Below are 17757 nucleotides of genomic sequence, written 5' to 3'. Positions count from 1 at the left end.
AATGGGGATAAGTTCTCTGCTGAGTAGAGCCTGCTCCAAGGGAGTAGAACAGCTCAGGAGTCTCGTCCTCTGGGAAGCATCCTGATTCTTAGGGCTGGACGAGTGCCCCTGTCCCACCATGCCCCACCAGCTGCCACACATGCCCCTCACTCTCATTTCTGTGGTTCCTTAAGAGCAAGGATCCTACCATGTTTGCTGTTGTGCATCCATAACCTTGCTTAGTGTGTGTGTGTGTGTGTCAGTCGCTTAGTCGTGTCCGACTCTTTGTGACCCCGTGGACGGAAATGTTTGATGAATGAATATTTCCCTGAATCCAACCTGCTGACCTCCCCCGCCAACCGCCCCACTCCGCTTTCTCAGCTCACAGAGGCTCTGCGCTGGGGCCTTTTTGGTCTCTGAAAATCCTTCCTGAGGTCTGAGCCTCCTCACCCTGTAGTGGGCAGAGAGCTGGCTCCCCAAGTCCGCCAGGAGGAACTGGGTCCCCTGGGGCCTGACTCAGATTGTCCTTGTCCCTCCTTACAGGTGTGCCCCGGGATACGTGGGTAATCCCAATGTGCCAGGGGGGCGGTGCCTGCCGCAGGGTAAGTGGGACTGAGGTCTTAGGTCAAAGGTGATGGACAAGGCCGGGGACCCGGGGAGTCTGAGAGATACTAGGTCTGGGGAGCAGGGTGGAGGGCTGGACGTGCCAGTCTTTGGGAGGGCAGGGAGATTTGAGACAGTGGTGCCTGCCGGGGGCCTCCTGCCTGAGTGGCCTCCCCTGTCCCTCTCCCAGCAGACCAAGCCCCGCTGGTGGTGCAGGTCCATCCAACTCGGAGCATAGTGCCCCAAGGTGGCCCCCACTCCCTGCGGTGCCAGGTCAGTGGGAGCCCACCCCACTACTTCTACTGGTCTCGTGAAGATGGGCGGCCCTTGCCCAGCAGCACCCAGCAGCGACATCAAGGTACGCGTGGCCCCAGGCCCCTTGGCCACCCTGGTGGAAGGGGAGACACAGGCCTGCCCCTACCCTACTGAGAGCCTGTAGGGACCCGCACGCAAGACTGGGTCGGTAAAGGGTTGCAACTTCGCTGATGAGCCCCCGCCCCGCTCCTTGCCACCAGGCTCGGAGCTGCACTTCCCCAGCGTCCAGCCCTCGGATGCTGGAGTCTACATCTGCACCTGTCGGAATCACCATCATGCCAACACCAGCCGGGCAGAGCTGCTGGTCACTGGTGAGTTCCTCATCCCCTGTCCCCAGCACTACCTGTCCTGGGCCGGGCTGCACACTGCAGACCCAGGCCGCTGGTACATTCCTCTGCCAGAGGGGGACAGTGGTTTCCTGGATGAGTACACTGGCCAGAAAGATGGGAAGAGATGATGGCGTCAAGATGGTAGAACTGATATAGGCAGAACTGGCAGGACTTGATTCCCAGAGAGAGAAAGGTCCAGGAAGATGCCCAGAGGCCTGGATCCCAGCAGCTGGGCACACAGGGTTCCACTTACCAAGATGAGAGAGCCTCCAACGACAGAGTGTCTTCATTCGGGCTGCCCCAAAAGCAGAGACTGAGACAAAGATTTGTGCGCATGTAGTCTGTTTGGGAAATGAAACCGAGAAGAGAAGGCACCCAGTAGAGCGCGTGTCATCGCTGAGCACGTTACCCCTGAGAGCAGGTGTTGCTGAACACAGCTGGAGCAGCACCGGGGAACTCCAGAGCAAAGCAAGCTCCTTGGAGTCCCCCACCGTGCCCCAGCACCCACCCGCTGCCCCAGGGCCAAGGGAGCTGGGGTGTGTGTGCACCAGCTCCCATCAGGCACTGGCTGGGGCCTCTTCCAGGAGCAGAGGCTGCTGCATTCTGTCCCACCCTGCGGGCAGGCACAATGGCCTAAGAAAACCCTCCTGCAGAGAAACACAGCTGCTGCAGAATTCAGGCAGACGGGTGCAGAAGTGGCCGGGCCAGGGCGTGTGCATGGGACCCCGGCAACCCCTGCCACCAGCAGGATCCAGGGAACCACAAGTTTGGTTTTAGCCCTGCTAAAAGTTTGAGATGTTTGGGGAAACACTGAAGTGTCTACATGAGGTGGGCATTTTGAAGCTGTGAATCTGGAGCTCAGGAAAGAGACGCTGGCCAGAGAAATGAATTTGGGAACTGTGGGTACAGGAGTGGGGCAGGATGAAGTCACCCAGGACAGAGCCCCAGGGAGCCCCAAATTGAGCTTGTCAGATAGAGGAGACAGCAAGTGGGCACAGCCCACAGACAGGAGGCTGGGGGAGGGAGTGGCTGGAAGTCAGGGGGGAAAAGGCTTCCTAGAGAGAGTGGCCCCCTTGCCAGAAGCTCCCAGGAGGTCAGTGCCAGGCAGAGAAATAACCCTCAGAGTTGATGCTTTGACAGGAGCGGTTTACAGTGGAGAGAAGGGGGAGAAACCGGATTGGAGTCGGGTGAAGAATGGATGGGGGGACAGTCAGTGCAGACGACTGTCAAGTCTTGCTTTTGAACTGAGGGCAAGAAGTAGGGTGGGAGCTGGGGTGGGGGGTGCGTGCGGGGTCGGGGTCATTTTCAGATATGGGAAATTCTAGAACACATTTGTCTGTGGAGTGGGATGATCCCATGGGGAAGGAGCCAGAGAGGGCACGGCTGGGGGAGGGGGTCCTCAGGAGGGGCTCCAGCACTCAGGAAGGGGAGTGGAGGGTGGGCTGGAGGTGGGGAGAAGCCTCGCCCTTCAGGGACCAGGGAGGACAGAGGTGGGGAGATTGGAGATCGTGGGAAATTCCTGACTAGGCATTTCAGTTCTCTCCAGAAGTTTAGTTGAAGCCACAGAAGTGGAAGGAGGACTCTGGAGGGTGGCGAAGTCGGGAGGAGGTGTGAAATGGTTGTTTAGGAGGATAGAAACCCACACCAGACAGAGGAGCCACGCTGGGGTGAAGTGCGAATTGTTAAGAGCTCGTCTGTGGTCTGTGATGGTGAACCGGAGCCAAGGGGATCACGGTGTGATGTTCTCTGGCCACAGCCTGATGGGTGCTCGGTGCCCGCGGGGGAGAAAGAAGATGATGGGTTTGAGCCAGGAGGAGGGAGGGAGGTGTCAGGGAGTGGAATGGAAGCTAAGCCAGACTGGGGTGATGGAGAGAGAGAGAGGCAAAGTGGACCCAGGACAGGGGCCTGGCCAGCACCCAGCTCCCCGGGGAAACTCCCGCCCCCACAGAGGCTCCCGGCAAGCCCATCACGGTCACAGTGGAGGAGCAGCGCAGCCAGAGCGTGCGCCCCGGAGCCGACGTCACCTTCATCTGCACGGCCAAGAGCAAGGTGGGCAGGGCGGGGAGGGGCATTGGCGAGGGTCTGTCTCCTGGGGTCTCTGAGCCCCACGCCCATCTCCCCGGCCTCCCCCACCTGCAGTCTCCGGCTTATACCCTGGTGTGGACCCGCCTGCATAATGGGAAGCTGCCAGGCCGAGCCATGGATTTCAACGGTATCCTGACCATTCGCAACGTGCAGCCCAGTGATGCGGGCACCTACGTGTGCACCGGCTCCAACATGTTTGCCATGGACCAGGGCACAGCCACGCTGCACGTGCAAGGTACACTGCTCACGTCCATGCCTGACCCACCCGGCCCTGCCCCTTCCTCCACACTCTCCAGGGCCAGCGAGTGTTCTCTCCATTCAGCTGACAGCTTCTGACCTGGAATACGGCAGGTCCTAGACTCGGAAGAAATGGGGGTGGGGGGTTAGACAAGCAGTGTCTCTGCCCTCCCGCCCTCCGTGTTCTGTGGGGAGACGCTGAGCCTGGAAACAGAGGACAAACAGCAAACTCACACCGGTGCTGGGACGGGAGTGGAGTGAAAGGAGAGTGAGGCTTGAGGTGGGCTGAGGTGAGAGCTCTTCTACATGGGGTGGTCAGGGAGGGCCCCCTGGAGGAAGTGACATCTCAGCTGAGGCCTGAAGGGAAGAGAAGGTGTTCAGCCCTGCAAGAGCTGGCAGCGGAAGCAGCGTGTGCAAGGGCCCTGAGGTAGGAGCGTGCTGTCTGAGGGAAGATGAGGCCAGCGTGGGAGGGCGGGGGAGGAACTTGATGATGTGGGCACAGCAGGGAATTCAGATGTTTTTGTTCTGAAAGCCACGAACACACCATCAGTGGGCAAGTAACAAGATCCCATTGACATCTTTTATTTTTGGTGGCGTGTGCAGCTTGTGGGATCTTAGCTCCCTGACCGGGGATCAAACCCACAGCCTCAGCAGTGAAAGTGCAGAGTCCTAACCTCTGGACCGCCAGGGAAATCCCGCCCACTGACTGACAATTTAGAGACTCCCTCTGCCTGCTGTGTGGACAAATGGCCACGAAGGGCTGGAGTGGAAGCAAAGGGAGCAGCAAGGAGGCTGTTGGTGGGGGTCCCTCCCCTCCCTGGCCACACAGGCTGTTTCTCCTCGCTCCTCAGCCTCGGCCACCCCGTCCGCCCCCGTGGTCTCCATCCACCCACCGCAGCTCACAGTGCAGCCGGGCCAGATGGCTGAGTTCCGCTGCAGTGCCACTGGGCATCCTGTGCCCACTCTCGAGTGGACAGGTGAGGCTGTGGTGGGAACAGCTGTCAGAGCCTGGCTCTCCTGGATGTGGGGGGGTGCTGGGGGGCGGGACTCTAGGAGGTGGACCTCAAGCTCTCGGTGCATGGCAGGGGGGGCCCGGCAATGCCCATCCCAGTGGGTACTGACCCTGCCTCCCCGCCGTCAGGGGGCCCTGGTGGTCAGCTCCCTCAGAAAGCCCAGGTGCATCGTGGCACCCTGCGCCTGCCGGCCGTCGAGGCCTCAGATCAAGGCCAGTACCTGTGCCGTGCCCACAGCAGCACCGGGCAGCACGTGGCCAGGGCCGTGCTCCATGTGCATGGTGAGAGGACCGGGCTGAGTGGGGAGGGCGGGGGGCCTGGCAGCCCGGGGGAGGTGTTCTCACAGGGCTCCGTCTGCAGGGGGCAGCGGGCCCAGGGTCCAGGTGAGCCCAGAGAGGACCCAGGTACACGAGGGCCGCACTGTCAGGCTGTACTGCAGGGCCGCGGGGGTGCCCAGTGCCACCATCAGCTGGAGGAAGGAAGGCGGCAGCCTCCCGCCACAGGTGAGGGCACTTGCCCGGCCGGCTCGGCCGAGCCCCAGCACCTGCCCTTGGCCCCTCTCCTCTCCTCCTCCACTTCCCTCCACTTCCAAGAGGGCGCCCTGCTCAAACTTTCCACTCTGGGCGTCCTGGCAGAGGGCAGCTGTCAGCCTCCTGCTTTGCTGCCTGGATGACCACCCGGGGCGACGATCCCGGCTCTGAGCTGGCCTATACCCCTCTGCCTGCCCTCCCTGGCCAGCCCTTGCCAGGCTGCCTTTGACCCCTTCTCCCTGTGTGGCAGGCCCGCGCAGAGCGCACAGATATTGCCACGCTGCTCATCCCTGCCATCACGGCCGCCGACGCCGGCTTCTACCTCTGTGTGGCCACCAGCCCCGCGGGCACCGCCCAGGCCCGGATTCAAGTGGTCGTCCTTCCAGGTGCGGGGCCTGCACGGGCTTGGAGGAGTCGGAGGGCCAGCCGGGGCTCCCTCGAGGTCGCCTCACTCCCCCACCACCCCGCCTCCCATCTTAGGTGCCACCACCCCACCGGTCAGGATTGAGTCCTCCTCACCTTCTGTGACCGAAGGCCAGACCCTGGACCTCAACTGCGTGGTGGCAGGGCTGGCCCACAGCCAGATCACGTGGTACAAGCGAGGAGGCAGCCTGCCTCCCCACGCCCAGGTACGAGGGTCCCTGGGCCCCGTGGCAGGAGACCCCTGGGGGGTGGTCCTTCACGCCCCCGGAGGCACTCTGCACGAGCAGGGTCCACCCGTGTTTCCCTCTTTCTGCAGCCCCCTTTGTGGGGCAGTCCTGGGTGGAGCCAGGTGCAGCGGGCGTGGTGACCAGAGCCCCCTCCCATCCTCGCAAACCTCTGTCCTTACCTGGTTCAGGTGCTTGGCTCCCGGCTGCGTCTGCCCCAGGTATCACCAACCGATTCTGGAGAATACGTGTGCCGAGTGGAGAACGATTCGGGCCCCAAGGAGGCCTCCATCATCATCTCTGTCCTCCACAGCCGCCATCCGGGCCCCGGCTATACCCCAGGTGAGGGTTGCAGCCCTCCGACCTCCCCTGTGTTCCCGAGGATGGTGCCCCGGGGTCTCTTCAGTGCCATCCAGACAGGAAGAGGCACTCCCGGCAGGCTCCGATCCCCTCCTTCCCCGCAGGAGAGATGAGGGGTCTGAGGGTGGGCACAGGTTGACCTGACTTACAGAGACCCCCAAGGGGAGGGTACTGTTTCCGGAATTCGTCAGGAAGCAGCAGAGTCAGGGTTGAGCTCTGAGCTGGGAGTCAGGCTGACCTGGGTTCAAGCCCCAGCAGTCCTGGTTCAACCAGCCTCGGACTGGTTATTGTACCTCTGGGGGCCTCAGTGTCCTCACATGTGAAATGAGGACGTCATCCCCTAGCGTACTGCGAGTGTGCAGCACACATCTGAAGAAAAGGGCTGTGGAGTGACTGTCGGCATCCTTTGGCCCGCCCCACCCCAGGGTGCTAAAGGACTCTGGTTCCCTGCGAGCCAGAGCAGCTCTTCACGGGTCAAGGTCTAGGTGGGCAGGCAGATGGGCCTGGAACGGTAGGTTGAAGGTCAGAGAGGGGAAAGAAGGGTCTAGCTGCCCCTGCTGAGGCAGAAAAATGTGGTCCCAGCCCCCAGGCCTCCCATCCATCCTCCCGAGCTCAGGCCTGGTCAGACCCCAGGGCTGCAGGGTGGCGGGCGGGGGGGGTAGCTCAGGAGCCCTGGCTGCTGACCAGCTCCTCTGCGCCCCAGCTCCCGGTGGAGCCCCAGCTCCAGGCAGCACCCAGCCCATCCGCATCGAGCCCTCCTCCTCTCGCGTGGCTGAAGGACAGACGCTGGATCTGAACTGCGTGGTCCCCGGGCAGGCCCACGCCCAGGTCACGTGGTACAAGCGCGGGGGCAGCCTGCCGACCCGGCACCAGGTGAAGCAGCCCACCACCTCCCACTGCCCAGGGCCAGCCTGCAGGAGGGGCTGGGCAGAGTGGCTCCAGCCCCCTGCTGACCCTCCCTGGTTGCGTTCAGATCCACGGCTCGCTGCTACGGCTGCACCAGGTGTCCCCAGCCGACTCCGGAGAGTACGTGTGCCGCGTGGTCCTGGGCTCTGGGCCCCTCGAGACTTCCGTCCTGGTCTCCATCGAGGCCTCCGACGCCGGCACCATCCCCGGTGAGTGGACAGTCAGCGACAGGCTGGTGGGGGCCCGAGGGCCTTCCCGAGGGCTCGTGACTCCTGTTGCTGACGTGGAGATCGGGGCTGGGAGGCCCACGCCGGGACTGGCTACAGGGCCCAGCCCAGGCGGCCTCCGCGTTCCCGAGTAACCTGCCATCTTTGCATCACTGTCCCATCTGGCCCACTCACGCGCACTCCTGCCACTACCTCTCTTCCTCTCTCCCAGCCTCATCCCCCCCTCCCTCTTCCTCACGCCCCTCAGCAAGCCTGGGCTCCTGCCCCAGCCCCCTCCCCAAGGCTGCTCCGCTGAGGACCTCAAGCCCAGGAGGTCTCTAACTCGAAACCCACCAGGCCAAGCCGGCTCCAGCGTGGACGGTTCTGGCCGTCTCTCCTGGGAGGCATCTATGACCCGCCCCCTCTCCCCGCAGCCCCGGGACCCGTCCTGCCCGTCAGGATCGAGTCCTCGTCCCCCACGGTGGCCGAGGGGCAGACCCTGGACCTGAACTGCGTGGTGGCGGGCCAGCCCCATGCCCCGGTCACGTGGTACAAACGTGGGGGCACCCTCCCAGCCCGGCACCAGGTACCCGGGAGCAGAAAGGTGGGAGGGGGCCGGCCAGGGCTACGCGGCAGACCACAGGGCGCAGAGGGAGCTGAGCTCAGAAGAACAGGGTGCGGGGTGCCTGCTGGGCTCCGGGAAGCCCACTGCTCACACCCCTGCCCGTGCCTGTCCAGGTGCGTGGCTCCCGCTTGTACGTCTTCCAGGCCTCCCCAGCGGATGCAGGCGAGTATGTCTGCAGGGCCAACAACGGCGTGGAGGCCTCCATCACAGTCACGGTCACCAAGACCCAGGGTGCCAACTTCGCCTACCGTGAGTGGGGCCGGCTGGCCTGGGCTTGGAGGGAAAGGGGGAAAGGCCGGGGCCACCACAGAGGACTGGGCTGACCGAGTGACCGTCTCCTCCCCCAGCTCCTGGTGGCACCCAGCCTGTCCGCATTGAGCCCTCCTCCTCCCATGTGGCCGAGGGGCAGACCCTGGATCTGAACTGTGTGGTCCCCGGGCAGGCCCACGCCCAGGTCACGTGGCACAAGCGTGGGGGCAGCCTGCCCGCCCGGCACCAGGTACGGGACTGGAGGATGGACAGGCCGAGAAGGGGATGGGAGGGAGGCCCCTGGCGAGTGGAGGTCGGGGTGGGAGAGCGGGAGGCTCCTCTGAGATGGAGAGGCCCTGGAGCCCTCTGCACAGGTGTGTGATGCGATGGTCAGAACCCAGACGCTCTGACCGGTCAGCCCAGGTGTGAGTGTGACTGCCGCTTCCACTACCTACTCGTTTGGGAGAATCACTTAATCTCTCTGTAGCGTATTTTCAGCATCTGTAAAACGGTAACGATCGTACCAACCTGACAGAATTATCTTAATGATGAAGTGAAGTAATTTACATGCAAAGTGCTCAGAGTTCTGGCTCACTGAAAGTGCTATGAGCTGTTCCTAGTGTGATGTCATTAGCTATTAGTATTGACATATTTTATAGAATTTAGGATGCCACTGATTGCAAGATACACTGTTATTTTATGTATCTCTGAGGCAAAAAAAAAACAAACCCTGCCGTTTGTAATTATAATTCGCTATAAGATGCATATTGATTTCAGAGGCATTTAAAAGTGTGTCTAGGGAATTCCCTGGCTGTCCAGGTTAAGACTCTGTGTTTTCACTGCCAAGGGCCTGGTTTTGGTCCTTGGTCGGAGAGCTGGGATTCCATAGGCCACATGGTGCCCAAAATAATGATAAAGCAGAAGTAATATGCATGTTACCAGCTCCATCCTTTTTTTTTTTTAAATGTGTCCAAAAGTTGATAGAGTGTGGTGTTAGTGTTTGTTCAGTTCCCGTGGCTTCTCCTGACCATGGTCAGGGGTGAGACAGCCACTGCTCGGTCCTGGGATGAGACAGCCACTTCTCGGTCCTGGGATGAGACAGCCACTGCTCGGTCCTGGGATGAGACAGCCACTTCTCCACCTCTGAGCAGGGTGGAGTTAACAGTCAGTTCTCAGGCTCAGAGTGAGGCAGGGCTGCAGGTGATCAGTGCGAGGGTCCTGAGAGGGCCCCCTCTGACCCCACCTCCATTCTGGCCAGACCCACGGCTCCTTGCTGAGACTCTACCAGGTGTCTCCGGCCGATTCGGGCGAGTACGTGTGCCGAGTGGTGGGCGGTTCAGTGCCCCTGGAGTCCACTGTCCTGGTCAGCATTGAGCCTGCAGATTCTGTGCCTGGTGAGTGGTGTGGGGTTCGGCAGGGAGGCTTCCCACTCCAGCAAAGGCGGGACCCCAGAGACCAGCAGACCCTACCTCCACTCACACACTCCCCTACCCGCCTCCTCCCAGCTGGGGATTCACTCTCTGCCCTCTGTCCCCAGCGCTGGGGGTCACCCCCCCGGTCCGGATTGAGTCATCCTCCTCACATGTGGCTGAAGGACAGACCCTGGATCTGAACTGCCTGGTTTCTGGGCAGCCCCACGCCCAGGTCACATGGCACAAGCGTGGGGGCAGCCTTCCTGCCCGGCACCAGGTAGGAAGTGGGGAGCTAAGGGGGAAGGGAGGCCTGAAGAACCCTCGAGACTGCGGAGTGAGGAGCTTTGAGTTCAGATATTGCTCTGCCATCTTGCCTGGCCAGTCCTTTGACTTCCCCGAGCCTCAGTGTCCTCATCTGTTAAATGGGCTCACACTGCCTAGCTTACCTGCTCCATAGTGAAAGTGAAAGTGAAAGTTGCTCTGTCGTGTCCAACTCTTTGCAACCCTATGGACTTTACAGTCCATATAATTCTCCAGGCCAGAATACTGGAGTGGGTAGCCTTTCCCTTCTCCAGGGGATCTTCTCAACCCAGGGATCAAACCCAGGTCTCGTGCATTGCAGGCAGGTTCTTTACCAGCTGAGCCACAAGGGAAGCCCAAGAATACTGCAGTGGGTAGCCTATCCCTTCTCCAGCAGATCTTCCCGACCCAGGAATCGAACTGGAGTCTCCTGCATTGCAGGCAGATTCTTTACCAACTGAACTATTAGGGAATCCACCTGCTCCATCGGACATCCACAAATGCTGGTCCTCTACTTCCTCCCACTAGACCCAGTCCCAAAACCCCGTCAAAGGAGCTGAAGTGTCCTGAATGCTGGTTCTCCCCGGAAGAGCTTCCCTCAGGCTCTATCAGGCTGGGAGAGGGGTGGCCAGGGAAGGGAGCCTGAACGGTGAGCCCCAAGCGCAGCTCTGAACCCACCCGGCCTCCTAGGTGCACGGCTCCAGGCTGCGGCTGCCCCAGATGACACCAGCGGACTCCGGGGAGTACGTGTGCCGCGTGGTCAGTGGCTCAGGCACCCAGGAAGCCTCAGTCCTCGTCACCATCCAGCAGCGCCGCAGCCCCACCCGCTGTGAGTGTCTCAGGGTCACCGCAAACGGGCTGGGAGGGGCCGCTCCACCCTCGCTGGCTCCCACACCCTGACTCCCCTCTCTCCCTACTCCCAGACCAGAACGTGGTGTACCCTGTCCGCATCGAGTCCTCTTCTGACTCCCTGGCCAACGGGCGCACCCTGGACCTCAACTGCCTGGTGGCCAGCCAAGCCCCCCATACCATCACCTGGTACAAGCGCGGAGGCAGCCTCCCCAGCCGGCACCAGGTATGGAACCAGCGAGCTAGGGGGGCGTGGCCGCCCCCACGGGAATCAGGAGGAGCTCCACAGAGCCCCCTCTGTGCTCGTTCAGTCGTTCAGCACACACCGAGCGTTCTTGCCGGAGGGGCCCTGGGCCAGTGCTGGGGACACGGAGAGAAGTCCCACTGACCTCCGTGGGTCCAGCACAGAACATGTGATTCGCTCAGTCCAGGCCCTTCCCTGAGAACCTGCTCCAGGCCACGTCCCACTCCTGCCACCAAGAATCCTAAGGGAATGAGACCAGGCATGCCCCTGGTAGCTCAAAGACTAACAGACACGGCAGGTGTGCCGTGTGACAGCCCTGTAGTAGAAGTCCCCACGGAGGGCCTCGGCGGGCTTGTTGGAGGGGTGACGGCTGAGAAACAGTGCGAAGGCTGGAGGCACCGTGCTCCCAGCCCAGAAGCTCAGGAAGGCCGCTGACAGAGTTCGGAAGGAGACCAGGGTTGGGGCAGGCCCCCACCTCCCCACCCATCAAGGCAGCAAGGCTGCCGGAGTCTGGGAGAGATGGAGGGGCTGCCCCACAGCTCACTGACACCTGCTCCGCCTTAGATCGTGGGCTCCAGGCTTCGGATCCCCGAGGTGACACCCGCGGACTCGGGGGAGTACGTGTGTCACGTCAGTAACGGTGCCGGCTCCCAGGAGACCTCACTCATCGTCACCATCCAGGGCAGTGACTCCTCCCACGGTGAGCACTCCTGAGGGCAGGGGGTCAGGCGAGTGGGTGCTGGGGGAGGCAGTGAGGTCCTGGCACTGGTCACTGCCGTCTGACTCCGGCTGCGTGGTCCGTTCCCCTCGGTCCCCAGTGCCCAGCGTCTCCCCGCCGATCAGGATTGAGTCCTCGTCCCCCACGGTGGTCGAAGGGCAGACCCTGGACCTGACCTGCGTGGTTGCTGGGCAGCCCCAGGCCACCATCACGTGGTACAAGCGTGGGGGCAGCCTTCCCGCTCGACACCAGGTACGGAGCAGAGCCCGGCCGTGGGGTGGGCAGCTCGGGGGTCAGCCCCCAGGGCAAACGGCCCGAAGCATTAGCTGGTGGCCCTTCCTCCTGCCTGAGGCAAGACAGAGGGTGACCTCAGCCGGTCTGATGGAGGAGGCCTGAGCCAGCTGGTGACCCCGCAGCCCCTCAACCCCCTCTGTCTCTGCACCCCCAGGCCCACGGCTCCCACCTAAGGCTGCACCAGATGTCCGTGGCGGATTCAGGCGAGTATGTGTGCCGGGCCAACAACAACATTGATGCCCTGGAGGCCTCCATCGTGCTCTCGGTCTCCCCTGGGTCTGCTGGCCCCTCTGGTGAGTCCAGTGAATGACCCAGGAAGGGATTGGGAGATGCTGGGACCCGTGTTTCCTGGGGAGGAAGGGCTCTGTAGTCGGGGCACTCAGACGAGGTGGTGGGCCGGGACGAGGGCTCGCCAGATAGAGGCCTGGGTTCACGTCCTGCCAGTGCCACTGAGGACCTTGAGGGAGAGACTCCCTGCTCGGCTTCAGCACCCTCGTCAGTGAAGCGGGGATGTGGGTCATTCCAGCCTCAGAGAGCTGTCCCCTACAGTACCGTAGCCATGCTTGGTCATTTAAACTAGTTAAAATTCTGAATACACACCTTCATGTTTCAATAACCAAGTGCGCAAGAGCTGTGCTAGCTGGTAGCCGCTACCACCATCAGACAGTGTGGATGATAAACATTCCCATCACTGCAGGAAGTGGGTGGATTTTGTAAGGCTGACATGAGTTAATCACGCACAGAAAGCACTTAGAAGAGCGCCCGGCCTCCTGCAAGTGCGCAATAAGCGTTCGCTAGCATTCCTGTCTAGGGGGCAGTGGGAGTTTCTACAATCGAGGCTCCCAAACATGACTTAGGAACAAAGCCCCGGCTCTCTGTCTCTGTGACCCCAGGCCCTGGCGGGACCATGCCCATCAGGATCGAGTCATCGTCTTCGCACGTGGCCGAAGGGCAGACCCTGGATCTGAACTGCGTGGTCCCTGGCCAGACCCACGCACAGGTCACGTGGCATAGGCGTGGAGGCAGCCTCCCGGCTCAGCACCAGGTGGGGGAGCAAGAGGGGGGCAGGACCTAGCAGGAGGGCTGCTGGGTGTGGGGCCCCCGGCTTGGGGCCTGTCCCTCAGGCCCTGCCCGGGAAGGAGACCTGGGAGCCCCCGTGGGACTCAGGGCCTGCCTGGGTCAGAGGCTGAACCCCGGGCCCCAGCCTCCAAGGGCTGATTCTCTGCACCGCCTCACTTCTGCTTCTCTCCCGCGCCATCCCCCTCAGACCCACGGCTCACGGCTGCGGCTGCACCGGGTGTCCCCGGCCGACTCGGGCGAGTACGTGTGCCGTGTGGCTCTCGGCTCTGGGCCCCTGGAGGCCTCCGTCCTGGTCACCATTGAAGCTTCTGGCTCTGGCACCATTGTCATCCCTGGTGAGGATCCCTACAGAGGGGCTGGGAGCCTAGAGGAGGGACCGAGGTTGGGGGCCAGGCTGAATGGGTTTCGCCCCCAGGGGCCCGAGAACGCGGAGCCGAGAGTCTGGCTTGTGTCCCTTTCCGCATCTGTAAATGGGGCTGGGAGAGCCCTTGCAACAATGGCGCAAGTTCCTTAAAAGGCTGCAGCCTGAGCCTCCGGGGTCAGAAAGGGTGATTTTAAGCGGTGCCCTGATAAACATCTTTTATATCGATGGTGGCATACTAGGCAAAAACAGCAACACATCAGACCTTTCATAAGTGTGCGGAAATCATTGCCTCTAATGGGGCTGTGCATTTAAGGCTCATCTTCACTGACTCACTTAAAAAGGAAAATGGAAAGGAATTAACAGCACAGGCAGCACGTGGCTGTTAGAAGGTTCGTGATAACAGCACCCGAGCTGCTAAGTAGTGAACGAGGCACACGCTTACTTGGTGGTGGGCCCTGGTGTATTTACACAGAGGAACTCATCTCACCCTCACAGCAGACTTCTGAGGTTGGTATGATGGCTCTCTGTTTTACACATGGGGAAACTGACGCATGGAAAGGTTTTTTGTTTGTTTGTTCGTTTTGTTTAGTTTAGCTTTTCTTTTTAAATAGCTTTTCAAAGGTTCCACAACTGATAAATGGCAGGGCTGGGTTTTGAACTCAGGCAGTGTGGCCCCAGAGTCTGGGTTCTTAGCCACATACTGTGCAAGTCCGGGAAACATTAGTGATCCGTGTGGAGGGCCCCGGCCCTGAGCGCCGGCCGCCAGCGACACTGCGAGCTCAGGAGATGGTGGGCCGTCATCTAGAGAATGAGGCGCCTCTGTGCCTCTGGCTAACCCAGCTGCTCCAGGCCTCAGGGGAACGGGAGGGGAGGTCAGGACTGTCGTCCCATAGCCTCTGGTCTGAACACCTGGGCACCCAGGGGCAGGGGCTGAGGGTGTACGGAGCCGCAGCTCTCTGACTTCTTCCTGTGGGCCAGCCCCGGGCGGAGCCCCACCCATCCGCATCGAGACCTCCTCCTCCCACGTGGCCGAAGGGCAGACCCTGGATCTGAAATGCGTGGTGCCCGGCCAGGCCCACGCCCAGGTCACCTGGCACAGGCGTGGAGGCAGCCTTCCTGCTCGGCACCAGGTATGGAGTCTGGAGAAAGCAGGGTACGGGCACTCCCTCCCCACTCTGTCCCCTGCCCAGGAGGGAAAGTGGCCCCAGCACATTCAAGGCTTCAGGAAAAATGGCAGAAGATCACTGAGAGTCAGGGGGTCAAGGGCAAGCTGGACATGGTTGGGTTAAACCCGTCATACTGAGGGCTGCCCAGCACCTTGGAATGAATTAGGGAAGGACACCTCTTGGACTTCCCCAGTGGTTAAGACTCCAGTGCAGGGGGAATGGGTTCAATCCCTGGCTGGGGAACTAAGATCCAACATGCTGCAGAGTACAGCCAACAATTTAAAAAACAAACAAACAAAAACAGAAACAGCAAAGGCCATTCTTACTCACGACACTGCTTTCCCCTGCCAGGAAAAATGTAATAGTAAACATCCCCTGCAGTGTCTAATGTCAGAAGGGGGCGCCTTTGGCAGGAGACCGCCTCCAAAGTGGCCCGTGACGGTTCTGGGGTACGCGTGTCAGAGGGCTGGGGCAACTGAAAGCCTTGGCCACCAGCGCCCCCCAGTGAGTTCATTCTCCCCAACCTGGCCAGGTCCACGGCCCCCTGCTGAGACTGAACCACGTGTCCCCCGCCGACTCTGGTGAATACTCCTGCCAAGTGTCCAGCAGCTCAGGCACCCTGGAGGCTTCCATCCTGGTCACGATCGAGGCTTCCAGCCCAAGTCCCATTCCTGGTGAGCGACAGGGGCCGCGGGTGGTGCTGGGGCGCAGGCTTGGGGCCCCTTCCTGGCCTTGTTCCTCCTGCTCTCCCACAGGGCTCTGGCCCTTGGCTCCAGGAAGGTCCCCAACCACTGGGGACCAAGGTCTCATCTGGCATCCCGGCCCCCAGGGGACCGAGACTCTTCTTAAGTGAATGGCACTCAGCCATGTCGGCTGCTCTCAGGCCAGCGCACCTCCAAGGAGCACCAGCTGGCCCTCGGTGCCCTCGCCTTCGGTGTCTGTCTGCACCCCCGGAGCCTCGCCTTTCTCACCCACCGCCCATTGTGTCCACAGCCCCAGGACTCGCCCAGCCCATCCACATCGAGGCCTCCTCCTCCCACGTGACTGAAGGGCAGACCCTCGATCTGAACTGTGTGGTCCCTGGGCAGGCCCATGCCCAGGTCACGTGGTACAAGCGCGGGGACAGCCTGCCCGCCCGGCACCAGGTACGGGGGCCCTGGATGGGGAGGAATCCAGAGCGGGCCAGGTCTGACCTTCTCCGTACAAACCCCGGCCTGCCTGGGGACCCCAGGGGATCAAATACTTTGGTGCAAGAAGTTGTCACCAGCCGGAGAGTCAAGAGACCTGGGTTCTTCTCCTGGCTCTGCTGCTGAATCATCTCCTGAGCCAGTTTCTCCCTCTACAAAGAGGATATGTTGGGCTTGTAGGAGTCTCTGAACCACCCTCTCCGCCCAGCTGGAGCTCTGAGCTCCTGAGACCCAAGGGAGAACTCCTTACACGCTGGCATGGCTGGGCTTGGGGGTTTGCCCTGCCCCAAGTGCTTTGGCATGACGGCCACCCCTCCTTATTCCGACAGACCCACGGCTCCCGGCTACGGCTCCACCACGTCTCCCAGTCTGACTCCGGAGAATACGTGTGCCGCGTGGTTGGCGGCTCAGGGTCCGAGCAGGAAGCCTCCTTCACTGTCACTGTCCCACCCAGCGCGGGGTCCTCCTACCGTGAGTGAGGCAGACGCCACGGGCCAGGGGAGGCGGGGAGACCCTGGAACCCACACAGCCTGCCCAGCCCAGCCCTCTGCCCCCCAGGTCTTAGGAGCCCTGTGATCTCCATCGACCCGCCCAGCAGCACCGTGCAGCAGGGCCAAGATGCCAGCTTCAAGTGCCTCGTCCATGATGGGGCGGCCCCCATCAGCCTTGAGTGGAAGACTCGGAACCAGGAGCTGGAGGGTGAGCCGAACCGGGTGCAGGGCGACTGGAGATGGGTACGAATGCACAATCACCACTGGAGGCTGGGCGGAGGTGACCCTGGCACCAAACTCACCGTGTGACCCTGGGTAAAGCCCTTCTCCCTGGGGTCTGGGCGTCCCGATGTGGATGGGGACAGGGCCGGACCCAGAAGCGTCTCCATCTTCATTGGCCATCTGTGACCTCGTGAGCTGGATACACCCAGACCGGAAGGGTCGGGGCACGGGGCACTGGTGCACCTCCTGGCAGCTCCCAGGCAGGACACCCTCACTGACCGTACCCTCCCTGATGCCAGACAACGTCCGCATCAGTCCCAACGGCTCCATCATCACCATCGTGGGCGCCCGGCCCAGCAACCACGGTGCCTACCGCTGCGTGGCCTCCAATGCCTACGGCGTGGCCCAGAGTGTCGTGAACCTCAGCGTGCACGGTGAGGGCCTTCGACCCCACGGGCTCTGCCGTCCTGTTTCCAGCCCTGATTCCGAGCTCTGAACCTCCAGGCTTAACTCCCGCCTCTGCCCCTCGCCTCTCTCTCGGGCGTTCTCCCTCTCTGAGCCTTGCTCTGTGTGTGGGTTCAGTGGGGAGACCAGGACCCACTGGCAGTTGCTGACAAGGGGGCTGTGACAGCGCACGTGACCAGCAGGGCCCCGCGTGTGCATCGGCGGTGTCATTCCTTTGGACAGGGCCCCCTACGGTGTCCGTGCTCCCTGAGGGCCCTGTGCGGGTGAAGCTGGGGAAGGACGTCACCCTGGAGTGTGTCAGTGCCGGGGAGCCCCGCTCTTCTGCTCGCTGGACCCGGATCGGTGCCCCCACCCACTTGGAGCAGCGGGCGCATGGGCTCCTGGACAGCCACACGGTGCTGCAGGTGAGGCCAGGGAGGTCTTATCTCTGGATCTAAGGCCCAGTCGGAGCCCATCCTTGAGCAGACACTTGGAGGAGAGAGTGGTGGGTCACCAGACGGGTGATGAATTGATGGAGAAGGGGAGGGTTAGGTGGATGATGGGTAGACTGGAAGACGGTCAGGAAGAAAGAAGGAAAGTGGGGCAAAGGGAAGGAGGAAGGAAGAGATTGACGGATGGGTGGTGGGGTGAGTCGATGGATGGATGGGTGGGTGGGTAGATGGGTGGATGGTATATGGATGGATGAACAGAGGCGTGGGGTGACTGGACGGACAAGTAAATGCATGGACTGGTGGGATGCCTTGAGTGTGAGCTCTCAAGCAGCCAGTCAGATAGGAAAGCTAAAAACAGACGAACAAGTAGAGGCAAGAGTTTAAAACCAAGCCAACGCTAGGGGCTGCCACCAAGGTCCCCTCTCAGGGCCCCCCTAACCAAGACCCTTG

At 61.6% G+C, this 17757-nt stretch overlaps 1 protein-coding gene across 8 annotated transcripts in view; it reads left to right on the top strand.

The window, feature by feature from the left end:
* HSPG2 (heparan sulfate proteoglycan 2) overlaps positions 1 to 17757 on the top strand; it is a 108811-nt gene that overhangs the window by 74200 nt on the left and 16854 nt on the right. For 5 of the 8 annotated variants that reach the window (XM_088843384.1, XM_088843382.1, XM_088843392.1 and 2 more), the window contains 32 exons: positions 523 to 581; positions 773 to 940; positions 1098 to 1208; positions 3175 to 3275; positions 3366 to 3546; positions 4400 to 4525; positions 4690 to 4842; positions 4922 to 5064; positions 5342 to 5477; positions 5572 to 5720; positions 5930 to 6080; positions 6802 to 6971; positions 7072 to 7213; positions 7645 to 7796; positions 7949 to 8084; positions 8183 to 8334; positions 9343 to 9478; positions 9622 to 9773; positions 10487 to 10625; positions 10720 to 10871; positions 11454 to 11589; positions 11708 to 11859; positions 12056 to 12194; positions 12795 to 12946; positions 13169 to 13316; positions 14324 to 14475; positions 15044 to 15185; positions 15505 to 15656; positions 16028 to 16169; positions 16257 to 16397; positions 16711 to 16845; positions 17099 to 17280. In XM_088843384.1, the coding sequence (XP_088699510.1) occupies positions 523 to 581; positions 773 to 940; positions 1098 to 1208; positions 3175 to 3275; positions 3366 to 3546; positions 4400 to 4525; positions 4690 to 4842; positions 4922 to 5064; positions 5342 to 5477; positions 5572 to 5720; positions 5930 to 6080; positions 6802 to 6971; positions 7072 to 7213; positions 7645 to 7796; positions 7949 to 8084; positions 8183 to 8334; positions 9343 to 9478; positions 9622 to 9773; positions 10487 to 10625; positions 10720 to 10871; positions 11454 to 11589; positions 11708 to 11859; positions 12056 to 12194; positions 12795 to 12946; positions 13169 to 13316; positions 14324 to 14475; positions 15044 to 15185; positions 15505 to 15656; positions 16028 to 16169; positions 16257 to 16397; positions 16711 to 16845; positions 17099 to 17280 (4582 nt within the window). The remainder of the gene's footprint in view (positions 1 to 522; positions 582 to 772; positions 941 to 1097; positions 1209 to 3174; positions 3276 to 3365; positions 3547 to 4399; positions 4526 to 4689; positions 4843 to 4921; positions 5065 to 5341; positions 5478 to 5571; positions 5721 to 5929; positions 6081 to 6801; positions 6972 to 7071; positions 7214 to 7644; positions 7797 to 7948; positions 8085 to 8182; positions 8335 to 9342; positions 9479 to 9621; positions 9774 to 10486; positions 10626 to 10719; positions 10872 to 11453; positions 11590 to 11707; positions 11860 to 12055; positions 12195 to 12794; positions 12947 to 13168; positions 13317 to 14323; positions 14476 to 15043; positions 15186 to 15504; positions 15657 to 16027; positions 16170 to 16256; positions 16398 to 16710; positions 16846 to 17098; positions 17281 to 17757) is intronic. The other 3 variants (XM_088843383.1, XM_088843390.1, XM_088843389.1) reach the window with 1 other exon arrangement.

Source organism: Moschus berezovskii, chromosome 2, assembly GCF_049115385.1.
Source record: "Moschus berezovskii isolate FMDL1 chromosome 2, NW_MosBer_1.0, whole genome shotgun sequence".
NCBI classification, from domain to species: domain Eukaryota; kingdom Metazoa; phylum Chordata; class Mammalia; order Artiodactyla; family Moschidae; genus Moschus; species Moschus berezovskii.
The sequence above is the reverse complement of the archived record's forward strand: the minus strand, read 5'-3'. Positions and strand labels throughout refer to the sequence as shown.